Raw genomic sequence first — 17,585 nt, forward strand, 5'->3', positions numbered from 1 at the left:
AAAAATAATTTATTTTGAAAAAAAAAGTATCAAGATGAACTAAAACTGAAATCTAGAAACAAACTCTAATACTTTTAACGTTTCTTTATGATGAAACATAAGGACTCTACCATATATTTATCGAAGATTATTATAAAATCTAAACTCGAAGATCCAACTGAAGAACAAAGTTTGCATTCAGATGCACCACGGTGAGATAAAAAATAATGAAATAAATAAAAAAACAAGAACGAAAAACAGACAATGAAACAATTTCAACTTTTTGGAATTCGACTGATTAGTTTTCATGTTCCGTTCAAATATGAAACAAAACAAATAAAAAAACATAATCATATTCCACACTACTTATGGTGATAGTAAAGATAAATAAAGTGGAACAAAATTAACTTTTCCACAGATCGTGTTCCTAAAATATTGTTCCTCTCAACTATTTCCTACTTCGTTCCTTGATTGTGCCGTTTTGAACGGAACACAACTCCAATTGACAAAAAATTGTCACAAAAATTAGTTCTAGAGTGCGACACCCTCTGATTTTTACATTCAAAAGCTATTTTTTCGCAAAAAAAAATTTTTTTTTCTCCGATGGATTTTCATCCAAGCTGGGATCAAAAATTCCGTATCTACTACGGACCAGAAGCAGGAGTTTGTATGTCACTTGCTCGATCTTGAGAACCGTTCTTATGAGATTCATATCGAAATCTAGATCCGTCGTCGTCCGTGGACAGTTTTTAATCGAAACACATGAATTTGTTTGTTTTTTTATCATTAAAAAAAAAAGACACCAAACTAATTTTTTTTGGGATACATGCAAAAGATATCACTCAAAGAAGAATTATAGGAAATATTTTCTAAATCTAAACATAATCATTTACTAAACAATGCACAATGGTCCAGGAGATGCATTTAAGTGGAAATTAGCATTTAGAGCTTGACAGTTATTCTCTAGACAAAAACTGTCTTAGACAAAGTTGTTACTCATGATAGGGCGCTCGTTTTTATGTTGTCAAAAAAAGGGTGATCAAAATTGTCGATGAAATAAAATATCTAACTTTCTTATCTTTATAGATAGAGGTAAACATAGTTCGACAATGGTTTAGCTCCAATTATTTGAGACATCGTTGTAGAAAAAGGTTTTTCTCTATCTCTTGAAATAAGTTACGTTAGGGTCACCATGAAAAAACCTGTTTTTTGCTCAAACTTTTATATTTCTAATTTTACATGCAAACTGTCTTCGAAAGACTTTTAGAGTTTACTAATACAAACATTTTTCGATGCAGAACTTGTCAATATCTCAACTTTACTCAAAGTTATTGATATTTGTTCCCAAAAAACATGCTCTTTCATTTGTTTGTCATTCTTTCTGGGGCAAACGTAAATAAAGTTTATTGACGGCATTTGAAAGAGCATATTTCACTCTACATGATGTGTGATTTTCAAAACTATGTTATTTTTTGTGTTTGAGTAAATGAAAATTGAAATCATGCTAATTTCCACTTAAATGCATCTCCTGGACCATTGTGCAATGTAAAGGGTGTGTCCCATCAAATTGCATCACGGAAAAAAACGCTGTAGAAATTCGCCCAGTAGACCGATCCTTTTGAAAATTTTAGACAGTAAAATAAAAACTATTAAACAACTTTTGGCATTTTATTTTTATTCATACTTCGAGCCCAAGCCCGTATGCTCGCACCTTTCTCTTTACCCCGTCCATAAGTTTCTGTACAACGTCAGGTTGTAGTTTTTTTGAACAGAAATCCATTTTCTCTTGAAGTCCGCCTCCGATTTGACAACTTTTGGGTTCTTCCGGAGGGCCTGCTTCATAATCGCCCAATATTTCTCTATTAGGCGAAGCTCCGGCGCGTTGGGCGGGTTCATTTCCTTTGGCACGAAGGTGACCCCGTTGGCTTCATACCACTTCAACACGTCCTTTGAATAGTGGCACGAAGCGAGATCCGGCCAGAAGATGGTCGGGCCCTCGCATGCTTCAATAGTGGTAGTAAGCGCTTCTGTAGGCACTCCTTAAGGTAAACCTGTCCGTTTACCGTGCCGGTCATCACGAAGGTGGCGCTCCGCTTCCCGCAAGAGCAGATCGCTTGCCCCACCATGTACTTTTTGGCAAACTTGGATAGTTTTTGCTTGCGAATCTCCTCCGGAACGCTGAATTTGTCCTCTGCGGAGAAGAACAACAGGCCCGGCAGCTGACGAAAGTCCGCTTTGACGTAGGTTTCGTCGTCCATTACCAGGCAATGCGGTTTCGTCAGCATTTCGGTGTACAGCTTCCGGGCTCGCGTCTTCCCCACCATGTTTTGCCTTTCGTCGCGGTTAGGAGCCTTCTGAACCTTGTATGTACGCAGGCCCTCCCGCTGCTTGGTCCGCTGGACGAATGAACTTGACAAATTCAGCTTATTGGCGACATCCCGGACCGAACTTCTCGGATCACGTCTAAACTGCTTAACTACGCGCTTGTGATCTTTTTCACTGACGGAGCATCCATTTTTGCCGTTCTTCACCTTCCGGTCGATGGTTAGGTTCTCGAAGTATCGTTTTAGTACTCTGCTGACCGTGGATTGGACGATTCCCAGCATCTTACCGATGTCCCGATGTGACAACTCCGGATTCTCGAAATGAGTGCGCAGGATTAATTCACGACGCTCTTTTTCGTTCGACGACATTTTTCCAAATTTACGAAAAATTGACAGTGAAGCATGGCCAACGTGATCTATACACTCTTATCTGATTATAAGCGAAAGCTGAAGATATAATTCCTAAAAATTAAATTTCTACAGCGTTTTTTTCCGTGTTGCAATTTGATGTGACACACCCTTTAGTAAAGATTTATCTAAAGTTTACGAACAATAAAGGAATCCTGTTCATCTTTCATAATCTTACAAAGTTATTCATCACTGCTTTTTCAAGTAAAAATAATCGCGACCAGAACACACACATGTCGAAATTTAATACGACCGCAAAGGGTTAAAAGAGCCATGTTATTACTAGTATATTTAAACATTTTTCCGTAATCGAAGGTTGATAATATAGGAAACCGATTACTCGCGACACAGATTGAAACAATGTCGGTAATTACACTACACTCTCAAACTTATTCTTATCTTTTATGTATTTACATTTCAACGTATTCTATCGTTAGTAAGAAGGGATTCGGTTGCTCGAGAAGGAAGAAAGGGAGGGTAGAACAATATAAGGGCATTCACAAACAAATATCGACAGCTTCAAGGAAAACATATATTTGGGACATGTAATCTAGGTCCAACCAAGCCAGCACATCTCTCACCGGTACATTGGTCTGTCTTTCTCTGGCCCGAAGGAAATTTTCTAAATTGGATCAGGTGACAAGATATGCCTCGCATGACCAAACACAACATGTTGACACACAGATAAAATTGAAATTGTCAATCATAAATTTTCAGTCGGCCGCCGACCCGCCATCGGAAGCGGGGGCCTCTCGCAGGCAAACCTTAGGGCCGGTAATTTTTGCTCGGTTATTTTTTTACATTGAAATATGAATGATATATCTGAAAGCTAAAATTAACCTGGCATAACTGATGCACCAGACAAATCAATTTTGGAAATTTTCCACGATGTAGTATAAATATGGAACCATTCCTTCGCCAAGAATGAAACTTTGGTAGACAATGCCACCCTTTCCGAACATTGATGTAGGATTACGTCTTTCGGGAACATATTGGAGTGCAAATTGACAATCGGACAATTGCTCGCATCACGAAAATTGTCCAATTTCCATCAATCGATGAGCGGCAAAAATGATAAAATTTCCAGTCATAACGGATCGAATTTCTTGGCCGTTTGTTGAAGTATTTCCGAACCAAAATATCATGGGAACACCCAACATTCCAATTGATAACTAGCTGGTCTTGTAAATGGACGGCACAGCTATTCTGCCCATGTTTGTATAGGAGACGTTTGTATAGGAGACGTTAACGAAAAAATGACTTATTCGCTGTTACGCATTCTACACAAAGTAATACAAATGTTCAACATGCGAAGAAACATTTTTGTTCGAAAACATTTGAGCTACTTTGAAAAACCCATTCGAAAAATCACTGTTTGTGCGCATAACAGACGTAGGTCCATTTCAGTTTTCATATCGCTCGAAAATCAACAATTACCAGTATTATGTGCTATAAGCTAAATCTACATTTAAATCACATTGTTTGCAGAGTCCAAACATGCCTTTCATGACAGTGTCTTATCACTTCTTCTTCTTGGATGGCACTAACGTTCCCAATATTGGTTCTTAGCATTATCACTCGACATCGAAAATTCAACGTACTCAACATTTGGAGCTGAAGCTGGTCAATAAATTTGAATGAAAGCTTTAAATCATCTTTCAGTTGTTTTTTTTTTGTCACGTCATATCATGTGGTGCTTAGTTCATTGGAATTTCTTCCAAACCTGTTTGATTTTATCCCACACCAACTGAAACTATCGACGGAGACTTTTTGACTATTATCGGGAAGGTAAATATTAACACTACAGACAAAGCAACCTGGTGATTACGTCTAGCTATACGAACAAATGTTCATTGAAACGATTGATTGTTAGCATAAATGGACGCAAGCGTTTTTTAAATGAAAAAAAAAATGTTTCAATCCGCAAAATCTTCTTTTGCCGAGAATATCTTTCAACTTCAACAATCTTCCCATCATTTCATCGGAAATTTGCATGGTCATGCTTGTAGGCCAAAAAACAACAAAAATGCGTTTTCCCAGCACGAATGGTGTTGGTGATTACGTCTCCTATGCAAACATGGGCAGTGTTGGCAGCTTCATATTACCCATGTAAACTTATAAACTATGGTAGAATCTGAATCTATCCGATTGACTGACGAATGACCATATCAGAAACAGGGTGTCGACTACCTAGAAAAATCTTGAAAATGAAGGAATGTTAGGGAATTTCGTCACCAAGCAGGGAAAAATGCAACTCTTTTGTTGATTACTCTATAGGCCTATTAGAACCAATTTAGAACAGATTAGGCCGAAACCAAATTCCTAGGCATTTGGCTGCAATATCTGGAGTTTTCTTCTGGTTCAAATTAATCTGTTCCTTATGGTCGGTGTTGAACCAGACCGGACTAAATAGCAAAACAAGAAAAAATGAGTTAATAGTAGCAATCAACCAAGAATTTCTCAACCTACGTTCTACTTTCATCAGATAACACTTATGTTTGCAAACAGTTGCAAACGTCCTTCAATGAACACGGACAAGTAACTCGTATTGAAACACACTGTGTGAGCTTTCCAAACAATTCATAGTTATTGGAAAGTTGATCGATCTATTATTACAATTCGTTCCGACAGAGTGGAGCAAATGTCAGAGAAAAATTGTAATTACTAAACTTTTCGTGATCGATTTCTCTAACCCGTTTGTCATTAAGCAAGTATTGTACTTGGTTCACTCTGACTGAACACATTGTTGCAAAATTATTAATCTTCAATGTAAATTACGGAAAACAAACATTTTCGGAATGTAGCAGTGACACCGAATTCGAAATCAAATATTTTTCTGAAGAATATTGTACTTTCGAGGAAGAAGTAGATGTTAAAGAAGATGTTCTTTGAAAACTAAACACAATATTCGTTCATTCATATTCATTCTTCCATAATTTTTTTTAGTGAGAATATTAACACTATTTTATTGAAATATAATGGATTTCATATTTTGTTATTTTTGAGTATCCCATTAATTTTGAAACGATGTTATCGAAAACCATACTGCATCATTGAACTAAAGTTTTGAAGTTATAATCAATATAAAAAAATATTCCATTAACTAATAAAAATAGTATATACTAATATGATATTATATTGAGGGGCTCGAAATGAAAGGGGTGTAAGTGACATCATCGATTTCTCCACATCGACTCTCTCTTTTGGTCACAAGCTGCAAACACATTCCCAGCTGTATTTGACAATATGGAAGATAGTTCATAACCTCATCTATCGGATTCAAATTCAAATTGGAACGTTTTTGCAGTTGAGTTATTAACAGAAGAAAAAGTAGATGAAGAGAAATCGATCAAGTCACTTACACCCCTTTCCTGCTGAGCCCCTCATATGCCATGTGCATTAAAATGGCATGTCGGGTAGTGATGGTGGCTGCCATCACAAATACCATATATTACAATCTTTCAAAATTTTTAAATAATTGGAGATGGACTTGACGATGAAAAAAAAAATTGAGACGAGTCGGCAAACAATTTCAATTGCAATCTAGTAATAATGTACACCCAGGTTATTAGAAAATTCGCGTAAATTCAGAAATTCGGATAAAAAAACTGCGTTCCGTCACAAGCACTAATTACTAGAGATGAAACGGATATCTGGTAACTATCCGGTATCCGGCATATCCAGTCAATATTTCCTATCCGGACGGACACCGGATATTAGAAAATATATATAATTTCTCATTACTACAAAATAAACCATGACAAAATAGCCCATTAACATCATTCATACATCATTCATAAATAATGTTTGATTACTGAAATGCCAGATTTTTTTTTCAAAATTGAATTAATATTAATTTTAGCAAATCTTGTTAATTTGCGATACTCCTTAGAATGGCCACCAAATGTAAGGATCGTGATTGTGATTGGTTTGAAGTATTTTCACATAACAGTCGATTTCGTTAGCATTAGAATATTTTTTCTGAACCCTTCGCTGACGATATGTGCAATCTCGTCTTTTTTTTCCAAAATATATATTTTTATCAAGGCCCATATGGCGTTAGCCTCACGGGGCCGGGAGTCCAATACTTTGACAATTTTTCTTATTATCCATGTTATTAATATGTAACCGATTACTCGCGGTTGGCTCGAGGTTAGTATTACAAGTGTTTTCGAAATTGGGATGTTGTTGTCTCCAATGCTCTGTACGTGTGCCAGACACGGGATACTTCCTATTGGGATGCAGCTGACCATTAATCAGTAACGCCCCCCTAGTCTGTAACCCATATCTAGCGTGGTGCATCTTTCTCGACTCGAGGAATCCAGGATAGAATGGTCACTAACCGGCGCAATCATCAGTTCGTGTAGAGTTGTCATGAGCGGTACAACCTTTGGCTCTTGTTGAATGTTCCGTGGACTGCACAACCTTTGGCCCGTGTATCTGTAAAGAGTGTGTGTATGTATTGCCGCGACTAAGTAAAAGTTTATCGATCGGATAGGAGGGATATGAAACGGGGACACAACGAAGGAAACATCATTAAACGTTGACATCGGCGTTTCTGAGGAACAGGTATAGATAAAGCAGAAGATCAGGATCACGGCTACCTAAGATATCCCGGACGGGGATATCCGATTGTCTGCCTTGTGCTCTCAGTGCTCTAGAGAGCTGAGAGCGAGCAGCATGGAACCGGATACACGACCAGACAACATGCTCGATGTCGTGGTAGCCATCGCCACAATCACAAAGATTGTTTGCTGCGAGCCCAATGCGATAGAGATGCGCGTTTAGGTTGTAGTAATTGGACATAAGCCGAGATATCACGCGAATGAAATCACGACCTACATTCAATCCCTTGAACCATGCACTCGTCGAGACCTTAGGGATAATCGTGTGTAACCAACGACCGAACTCATCACCACTCCACATGCGTTGCCAACTTACGAGCGTATACTGACGAGGAATGTGGAAAAATTCATTATAAGCAATTTGCCTTTCAAAAAGTGTGCCTTCTGAAGCGCCCACCTTAGCTAGCGAGTCCGCTTTCTCATTCCCCGGAATCGAGCAATGAGAGGGAACCCATGCTAAGGTAATCTTGAATAATTTTTCGACCAAAACACTCAATAGTTGTCTTATTCTTGTTAGGAAATAAGATGAGCGTTTATCAAACTTCATTGAGCGGATTGCCTCTATTGAGCTGAGACTGTCTGAAAAAATAAAATAATGGTCGATGGGCAGTGTTTCAATGATCCCTAGAGTAATTATATATATTTATATAAATATATAGCAGTCTCGTCTTTGTCCAAATGTTTTTTACGCAGCAAAATGATAAATTACCACGAATATAAAGGATAGGTTGGAACTTATAATTCTTGTTATTTCCCTGAGGCACACCCCACAAGAATCTCATCATTGTGATAGAAAATCCTTATCCGAAAAGTATCTGTTCAAGATTCCTTGTAGGAAACTTGATACCCTATCAAAGGATGTTCAATCTAAACCGAAGATTTTATCATCGTTCATTATATTAAATGGTGTGTCACATCAAATTGCATCACGGAAAAAACGCTGTAGAAATTCGCCCAGTAGACCGATCCTTTTGAAAATTTTAGACAGTAAAATAAAAACTATTAAACAACTTTTGGCATTTTCTTTTTATTCATACTTCGAGCCCAAGCCCGTATGCTCGCACCTTCCTCTTTACCCCGTCCATAAGGTTCTGTACAACGTCAGGTTGTTGTTTTTTTTGAACAGAAATCCATTTTCTCTTGAAGTCCGCCTCCGATTTGACAACTTTTGGGTTCTTCCGGAGGGCCTGCTTCATAATCGCCCAATATTTCTCTATTGGGCGAAGCTCCGGCGCGTTGGGTGGGTTCATTTCCTTTGGCACGAAGGTGACCCCGTTGGCTTCGTACCACTCCAACACGTCCTTTGAATAGTGGCACGAAGCGAGATCCGGCCAGAAGATGGTCGGGCCCTCGTGCTGCTTCAATAGTGGTAGTAAGCGCTTCTGTAGGCGCTCCTTAAGGTAAAACTGCCCGTATACCGTGCCGGTCATCACGAAGGGGGCGCTCCGCTTTCCGCAAGAGCAGATCGCTTGCCACACAACTTGGATAGTTTCTGCTTGCGAATCTCCTCCGGAACGCTGAATTTGTCCTCTGCGGAGAAGAACAACAGGCCCGGCCGCTGACGAAAGTCCGCTTTGACGTAGGTTTCGTCGTCCATTACCAGGCAATGCGGCTTCGTCAGCATTTCGGTGTATAGCTTCCGGGCTCGCGTCTTCCCCACCATGTTTTGCCTTTCGTCGCGGTTAGGAGCCTTCTGAACCTTGTATGTACGCAGACCCTCCCGCTGCTTGGTCCGCTGGGCGAATGAACTTGACAAATTCAGCTTATTGGCGACATCCCGGACCGAACTTCTCGGATCACGTCTAAACTGCTTAACTACGCGCTTGTGATCTTTTTCACTGACGGAGCATCCATTTTTGCCGTTCTTCACCTTCCGGTCGATGGTTAGGTTCTCGAAGTATCGTTTTAGTACTCTGCTGACCGTAGATCTCCCAGCATCTTACCGATGTCCCGATGTGACAACTCTGGATTCTCGAAATGAGTGCACAGGATTAATTCACGACGCTCTTTTTCGTTCGACGACATTTTTCCAAATTTACGAAAAATTGACAGTGAAGCATGGCCAACGTGATCTATACACTCTTATCTGATTATAAGCGAAAGCTGAAGATATAATTCCTGAAAATTAAATTTCTACAGCGTTTTTTCCGTGATGCAATTTGATGTGACACACCCTTTAATGCAAAAAATTTATTGATCCTTCTCCCAAAAATGTAATCCTTTTTTTTTATACATGCACACATACAATTTCTTCTAGTTTTATTGTTGCGAGCGAACCCCGTTGGGTCGATGAGGCAGGCGAAATGTCGAAACTAGGTGACAGTGACATGACTGACAGTGCGAACCGAATTAAAATAGACAAACAATCAGACATACAAAACACAAGCTAAAGAACACAATAGGCAGACGTGAACAATTAGATTGAAAAGTGAAATTTATAAAACATACTATTGAACACACGAATTACACAAATTAAAAGTTAGGGGACAGAAATGTGAGTCATAAATTAAAACTACATTGAATTATAAACAAATTAAAATTGATTGAATTAAAAATTTACAGCTCGAAGCTACACACATTAAAAACGTGTTTGCTCTTGAGATTGCCCATAATCTCCCGTGGAAATTCCGTGTGTTTCAACATTTATATTCGCAAATAAAAAGCCGAATATCCAGTGGCCTCGAAGCTTGCCGGATATCCGGTATCCGGCCAAACTACTATCCGTTTCATCACTACTAATTACTGTCATATGTTCTGAGGGAACACGAGGGAAAAATTTAGGCCGAGGGAGAGATGTGATATGGCTCTGGTTTTTTAAAGCGGGAATCGCGTAAAAAAACCTTGGTGTATATTTCGTACCTTGAAAACCCGTAGCATCGTAATGTCCTGTTTTCACGTGCGTTGACATCCCTATTACATAATGTACCAAAATTACCACTAAATGAATCCAGATCCAGATAAATATCTCCACGGACATGAATCTGGAAGGTCAACTGAACTTTTTTTTTGGGACACTTGCAAAACGAATGAGTCTTGGAGTAACGCATGCTGTCTTTATAAGTATTGAGCAATTCCAAATGAAATCGACAAATGGCAAAACATGAGTATTTTTGCTCCAAACACATAAATACGACAAACATATCAAAACAGTATATTTACTATGAAAAAGAAAACAAGTTAGAAATATTTTTTTCTAAATATCTCGAGAATAGCTGCATTCAGAAAGAGATTGATCAAGAGTTTTTGTTCTAAATCACATTACGATCCATAACTTGAGCCTAAAAATAATTGTAAACATACAAAAATTCGAAGTTCAAAAATTCATAAAAATTCGATGTTCCACAAAGTTCGTCAAAAATAGTTTTATCATGTTGGACTCATGTTTTAAATATTCTAAATGACTTCTATTTTATATGATTTTTTTTAAATTGAAAAAAAAAACATAAAAATTTAAAAAGAATTAAAATTGAAAAAGACAATAAATTAGAAATGTTTTTTTTTTTCAAATATTTCGAGAATGGTTGCATTTAGAAAGAGATTGATAAAGATTTTTTTTTTTAATTTTAAAGTACACCAGGATTCATAATTTGTGACTGAAAATGATTTTTTTTATCCCTTTTGTTTATTTTATGGTTCATTAGCGTTTTAACTGTAACAGAGCCGAATTTTAATCGTGTACATGCCACATGTTTATCATTTCTATAATTATATTCCCTTCTATACCATTGCATATGGTACACATTTACACAGTAGCCATTTATGCGTAAGAGTTTTCCTTCTGTTCTTCCATTATCCAGTTAGACCGGATAGCGGAGACAGTTGATAAATCATTGTTGAGTTATTTATAGAACAGCAGCCCGATGTGTCTTGCAGAGATGAGCAGTTGTATGGATTAATCGATCTTATTTCGACCGTGGATCGATCTCCATCGCTGATGATTGTTGCGTTGACGTAGTTATTCTGTAATAACACAAAGATGGACAATGAGGGCCCTGAGTTTTGAACTCAAGATCGATCGCTTACTAAACGAACGCATAACTAATGTGGCTACGGAGACCCCCCTGAAAATGATTGTACACATACAAAAATTCGAAGTTTCGAAAATTCATAAAAACTCGATGTTACAGAAAGTTTGTCAAAAATAGTTTTACCATCTTGGGCTAATTTTTTTTAATATTCTACATGACTTCTATTTTTTATGAAAAAATAAAAAAATATATATGCGTGCTAGATATTGCAAATTAAAGGTTTTTTTTTGGAAAAAAGAGTACTAATTGTTTTTCTCAGTGTATATTTTTTCACGTTTTAACGTTAATACCCTATATCTCTTTCTAAGACATTTTTACGATACGACTCATAGTTTTTGAGATATAAATTATCAAAGATTTCTCTTTCTAAAATCGCTACGCCCTTTTCAAAAGTTACACTTGGGTAAAAAAAAGTCCCAAATGCTGTGGAAATCTCATATTTCCTCCAACCCAAACGGAATACAAACTTGCGTTCAAGTCAACAATACAAGTTTTTAAAATCGGCATTTTTAGTTCGATTTCAGCAGAATTGCAGTATTCGGTTGAATCCTAATGCAATAATTGGTGAACAGTTTCATTCATCACATATGTTTGAGCATATTTGTTGTTTCTTTTTTGGTTGATTTGCATCAGCACTACTTTCTTCCAGAGTGGTGCATCTGCATTCGCTTACCTGCGGTGGTTATTGTCTGCCATATTACCACAGGTAGATATGCACCGATTTGAAAGCAGATTCAGTACGTTGTCTCATTACCTCGGATCGGATGTGTGTTTCTCTCGTCTCATGCAGACTCAGTAATTTTGTGCCCAACTGAAGCTACCGCTCTATCGAAGAGCAGACACAATTAATTGTAGTTTCGTTGCCAACCGTTTTCACTGCCATATCGTCGCAGAAAAAACTGTGTCCCAGCGAAAGAGACGACATTAATTCCGTTTAATTGTCACCGGGTGAAACTCGTTGATCTTTTTGTGTGACCCAAGTCGGGTAGCGCGAACACCATCAGATTCTGCCAATTTCGCCCCATACGTATGCCAAACTGTAGCACCATTCATTTGAATGCGAAGACATTTCTGATCGTCAGATCTGTCGTTTTCATCGTGTAGCTAAATTAGTGTTACAAATAGTGATAGTCATTAGTGATAGTCAATTGTGAGCTGTTTTCAATTGTTAATTCATGCGAACAAAAAGTTATTCGAAGTGCAAAAGTGTCAAAATTGGATGAAGTGATTATATCCAAGCGCAGACAAAACAGTGGAAGTGCGATGAGAAACGAGTTTGATTTGGTTGATCTTGTATCCCTTGCTTGGTGGTGAACTGTTCCCCGCTTAGAATCAGCATAAGAAGTGAAACAAATTGGAGAAAATAGAGAGAAACGATGGCCAAAGTGACACCGAAATTCGGCAAAGCGGAACCGTTCGAGGATTACCTAAGTGAGTGGAGCCACAGATGACTGGGAGTCGAAGAGAAGAAAGGGTTTTCAATATATTTTTTTCTACAGTGGATAAAAGTTTAGTTTGAAGTTTGAGCGGACAGTGACACGTGATTTGTTTGGGTTCTTCTGGTCTTTATTTTGGTCGGTGGTGCCAACAAGTCGCTTGTGAAACGTGTCGCGGAGCGAAAATATGGGAATAATAGTGAGTCATGACCGGCGACAAGTTGCTCTTGATGCCGCGTTTAATCTTAATAGAAGGCAACGGTTCTTTGTTCATTTATTTTGATCATTTTAATTCGCTGATAGTGAAGGATTAATGGAAATATGCCATCATAACTTCAGTTGCCATCATAACTTCAGTTGCCATCATAACTGAAGAAATCACCAAATCGATCGAAAATCGCCAACTTTCTCACTCTCTCTCTCTCTCTCTCTCTCTATCTCTTCTTTTCACTCTTTTTCATTCTCACCCTCTCATCTCCTCCCTCTTTTATTATTTCTCTCTTTATTTTTCTCTCGCTCTAATTATTTAACTTTGTTTCAATTTTTTCTTTCTCTCTCTCTCTTCCCCTTTCTTTCTTTTACTTTCACTCTCTCCCTTTTTCTCTTTTTCTTCCTTTTTCTCTTCACAACGTCATTTGCGAATTTGGCTAATTAAGACCGGGAAATGAGAGTTTGGGTTCAGTTTTTTCGGCTTTGGCGTATGAACTGAAAAAATTGAAACCCTCCATAATTTCCACGCATACCCACGAATTTCTCTCACACTCGCCAAAAATTGGAGATCAAAGCATCGACATTTTGAAATATTTTTTTAAAAATTAACTAATAATTATACGATAGACATCATTCAGAAGCTACAAAATATTAACGTTGGATATTTCAAACCCATAAATTTGTACCTGTAATAGGAGTACCGGTAAGTTTCTTCGTTTTTTTCAAAAATTAATGCTTTATTCTGCAAAAATGGTTAAAAATTTAATACTCAAAGTATTGCCCATCGCTAGTCACAACCTTTTCCCATCTTTCTGGTAATTGACGGATTTCTTTGCGGAAATAATCGGCCGCTTTGTCAGCTAACCACGAATCGATCCATTTTTTGACTTCATCAAAATTGGAGAAGTGCTGAATTATTTCCTCTAGGAAAGGCCTTCTTCTAGCCTTGAAAAAGGTCAATTAGATGATCAATCAACCCTCCATGGGATTGAACTCGCTTTTTTTTATATTGAAGATATTGTGATCCCAACCTTAGGCCGGGCTCGTAGTAAACGCGAAGGCAACGAAAACATCTGCGAATGATCGCCGGGAAAGTTCTTTTGAACTATGGAGGTTTTAAACTTTTTTAGTTCATTCGCCAAGGCTAATTTGGAAAATTGAACCTAAACTCTCCGGTCTTAAGAAAGGCCATTTGGACGCCATCGCCATAGACTTGGCAGGATGTCTGTGGAATCACTAAAGTTGTTGTGGAAAGAAAAATAAAGAGAAAGATAAAAACGGAGACGGCGAAAGAAGAAGAAAAAAAAAGGGTAAAGAGAGAGCGAGAGAGAGAAAGTGAAAGGAAGTGAGAGAGCGAGAATGAATGAAAGAGGAAGAGAAAGAGATTGAGAGTGAGAGAAAGAAAGAGAAAGGAGAAAAAAGAACGAGAAAGAGAGACTGAGCGAATGAAAGGAAGAAAGAGGGGGAGAGAGATTGAGAGGAAGAAAGACAGAGGCAGATAGAGATTGAGTGAAAGCAAAAAAGAGCGAGAGAGAGACTATTATTATTGAATGGCGTTAACGTTCCCTGTGGATTTTTTGCCGTCTCAACGTATGCATTAACTAGCGTCTTTTATTAGTGCTTAGTTGAAATTTCTTAAGGCTAATAACACTTGAATGTATTCCGAGGGCAAGCTCTAGAATACGCGTGATCACAGTGCAAGTCGGAGGAAATTTCTTTGACGAAAAATCTCCCGGCCAGAACGGGAATCGAACCCGAACACCCGGCATGATAACGTGAGACGCTAACCACTCGTCCACGGGTGCACAAGAGAGAGAGAGACTGTGAGAAAGAAAGAAAGAGGAAGAGAGAATGAGAGAAAGAAATAGAGAGACTACAAGAAAGAAAAAAAGAGAGGAGAGAGAGACTGAGGAAATGAAAGGAAGAAAGTGGGAGAGAGAGATTGAGCGAAAGAAAGACAGACGCAGAGAAAGATTGAGAGAAAGAAAGAAAGAACGAGAGAGAGACTGTGAGAAAGAAAGAAACAGGAAAAGAGAAACTGAGAGAAAAAGGAGAGAGATAGAGAGACTGAGAAATGGAAGGAAAGAGGGAGAGAGAGAGACTGTGGAAAAGGAAGAAAGAGCGAGGAAAGACTGAAAGAATGAAAGAAAGAAAAACGGAGAGAGAGACTGAGAGAAAGAAAGAAAGATGGAGAGAGAAACTGAAATATGGAAGAAAGAGGGAGAGAGAGACCGAGAGAAAGAAAGAAGGAGGGAGAGAGAGACTGTGAGAAAGAAACAAAGAGAGAGAAAAAGACTAAGAGATGGAAGGAAGAGGGAGAGAGAGACTGAGAGAAAGAAAGAGGGACAGGCTGTGAGAAAGAATGATAGAGGGAGAGAGAGACTGAGGGAAGGAAAGGAAGAAGAAGAGAGAAACTGATATATGGAAAGAAAAAGGGAGAGAGAGAGATCCTAAAAAAGGAAAAAAAAGAGGGAAAGACAGACTGACAGATAGAAAAAAGAGGAAGAGAGATGCCGACAGGAAGAGAGACTGAGAGAAAGAAAGAAAGAGGGAAAGAAAGAGAGGGAAAGAGAGAGAGTCTTTTCCGGGTCGGCTCGTTTTGGGAACTTTCTGATTCCGTTAGATTCCGAATCGTTTAAATTATCCTACCAAAAATATTTCTCAAGTAAATAACCTAAAATTTAAAAAAATCATTATAAACTTGATTGTACCTATCTATTCCTATAATTATCCTAAAATTTCCTCCTATCCTTTACAATTTCGTTGCAATGTACAGGGAAACTTCGATATAACGTACATTTTTTTTTCAAAATTGTACGTAATATAGAAGCATAATAAAGAACATTGCTCATATTACTTTATTGTGATGCTGTTTGGGTAGAGTTCGTAAATAATGATGAAAAAATCCAACTAAAAGGTGGAGCCAACATGATTGATGTTTCCCTTCATACTGTTGGTTGAGGATAAATAGATGAAAATGAGCGCTACTTGTTAAAAAAAAAATCCCTTCCCTTCTTCCGCTGTTTGTGAGACTTGTAGGTAGTTGTATGTATACAACTTCAGTTCAGAACTTAAAAAAAATATTTTCTATAAAAATGTACTTCAAATTTAAAATATTTATTTTTTGTGAAATTTTTCAAATTTTGTTCTAAATTATTGAAAATTCTCTGACTAAAATTTTATTGACCTTAAAGTTTTTAAGATTTTTTTTCTCGAAAAAAAAGGTGAAATAGCCTAAAATTGAAAAAAAAATCAAAATAAAACTATTTCGGTTAGACAATGAAATATAGGAAATTGTTCAAGCTTTCATTAAAAAACAGATTTAAAAAATAAATCATTTTTTTCATAAATCTGTTTGCCATTTTTTAATGAATATTTTGAATTTTATCAAAAAATGTTATTTTTTATTATTAAATTTAGTTTCTAATATATGCGAAGTTATAAACTGGCGAATTGAATAATACAATTTCGTAATCCTAGGTTCACAACGCCGCATTTTGTGATCATCAAATTTACAATAAATTTTCGTTTTTTCAAATTAATTTGATTAATAAGATGATTTTTATATTCCATACTTCCGAGCTTTGAAAATTCAGAGTTGACGACGTCATTATTTTATTATTATGGGTGTGATACTTGTGTGCTAGATATCTCACATCGTACACAAAATTTCGCTTTGACGGTGCCATTCTATGCAAAATATTTAGTTATATCATGTTCGTGCCAAATATGCGCCATTTTTCATATTTTCTAACTATGTTTAACCCTCATTCACGTTTTTCAATGGACAAAATTACGTCTTCGGTATTAAAACCTCGCAATAGCTAACACTTTTTGATTCGTTTCTTCAATGTGTTCAATTTTGTAGAAGAAACAGACTGCTAAACTGGTTCTATGGATTATGGTAATCAAATTGTTAGAAATTCAAAGCAAAAAATCGCGATTCTGTAAACAATATTAAGTATGATACAAAAAAATCTTGCGCCTTGGTCGGAGCTATCAGTCCCATGTGTTCTTACACTGATGAAAAAATACCCAAACTACCGTGGCTGGCTCTAAAATCGCATCTTACTCTGCACCGCTGTGTGTGGCATGTCTCATGGTTTTCGCTGCGGCTTTCCCGCAGGTACCGCGCGGACAAAACCGATAACTGTGCCAAGAGGCTAAAGCTCCTGTTTAATACTTGATAGGCTAATAACACTCTCTCAAACCAATTAAGATTGAATTGTTGTTCTTCCACAAAAAATAATTATTGCTGATGTCGCTAAGCGCTCAATAAATAGGATTCTACAGTGGTGGATACGACTTTCGAAACATTTTCTCCGACATTAACTTGAGTTGAATATTCTTCCAATTCCAATTCAACAATTACACTCAAAGCCGATGCTGGGAACTGCATTAGCTCATACTCGTATATTTCGTACCTTGCTCCGTTCAAAAACTTTCGTTAAGCTCATGGTACCACAATCGCGTCATCATCGCGTTCATAGTTGTTATTGCGGTTGTCATGGTGATCATTCTTTCTCAAACCCGAGATGGAAAATGAAAGGTGGGAAGATTTTTTAAATCTGTGAC

At 37.5% G+C, this 17,585-nt stretch overlaps 1 protein-coding gene across 7 annotated transcripts in view; it reads left to right on the forward strand.

Moving 5' to 3' along the window:
• The window catches only part of LOC129779532 (leupaxin), a 126,607-nt gene that overhangs the window by 40,146 nt on the left and 68,876 nt on the right, over positions 1-17,585 (forward strand). For 2 of the 7 annotated variants that reach the window (XM_055787080.1, XM_055787081.1), the window contains exon 1: positions 12,501-12,795. The exons of the other annotated variants lie outside the window; for them this stretch is intronic. In XM_055787080.1, coding sequence (XP_055643055.1) covers positions 12,741-12,795 — 55 coding nt within the window. In that variant the 5' untranslated portion in view covers positions 12,501-12,740. Of the gene's footprint in view, positions 1-12,500; positions 12,796-17,585 lie in introns of those variants that run through there. 7 annotated transcript variants of the gene reach the window in all.

The sequence above is a fragment of the Toxorhynchites rutilus genome, chromosome 3 (genome assembly GCF_029784135.1).
Source record: "Toxorhynchites rutilus septentrionalis strain SRP chromosome 3, ASM2978413v1, whole genome shotgun sequence".
In the NCBI taxonomy this organism is placed as follows: Eukaryota; Metazoa; Arthropoda; class Insecta; order Diptera; family Culicidae; genus Toxorhynchites; species Toxorhynchites rutilus.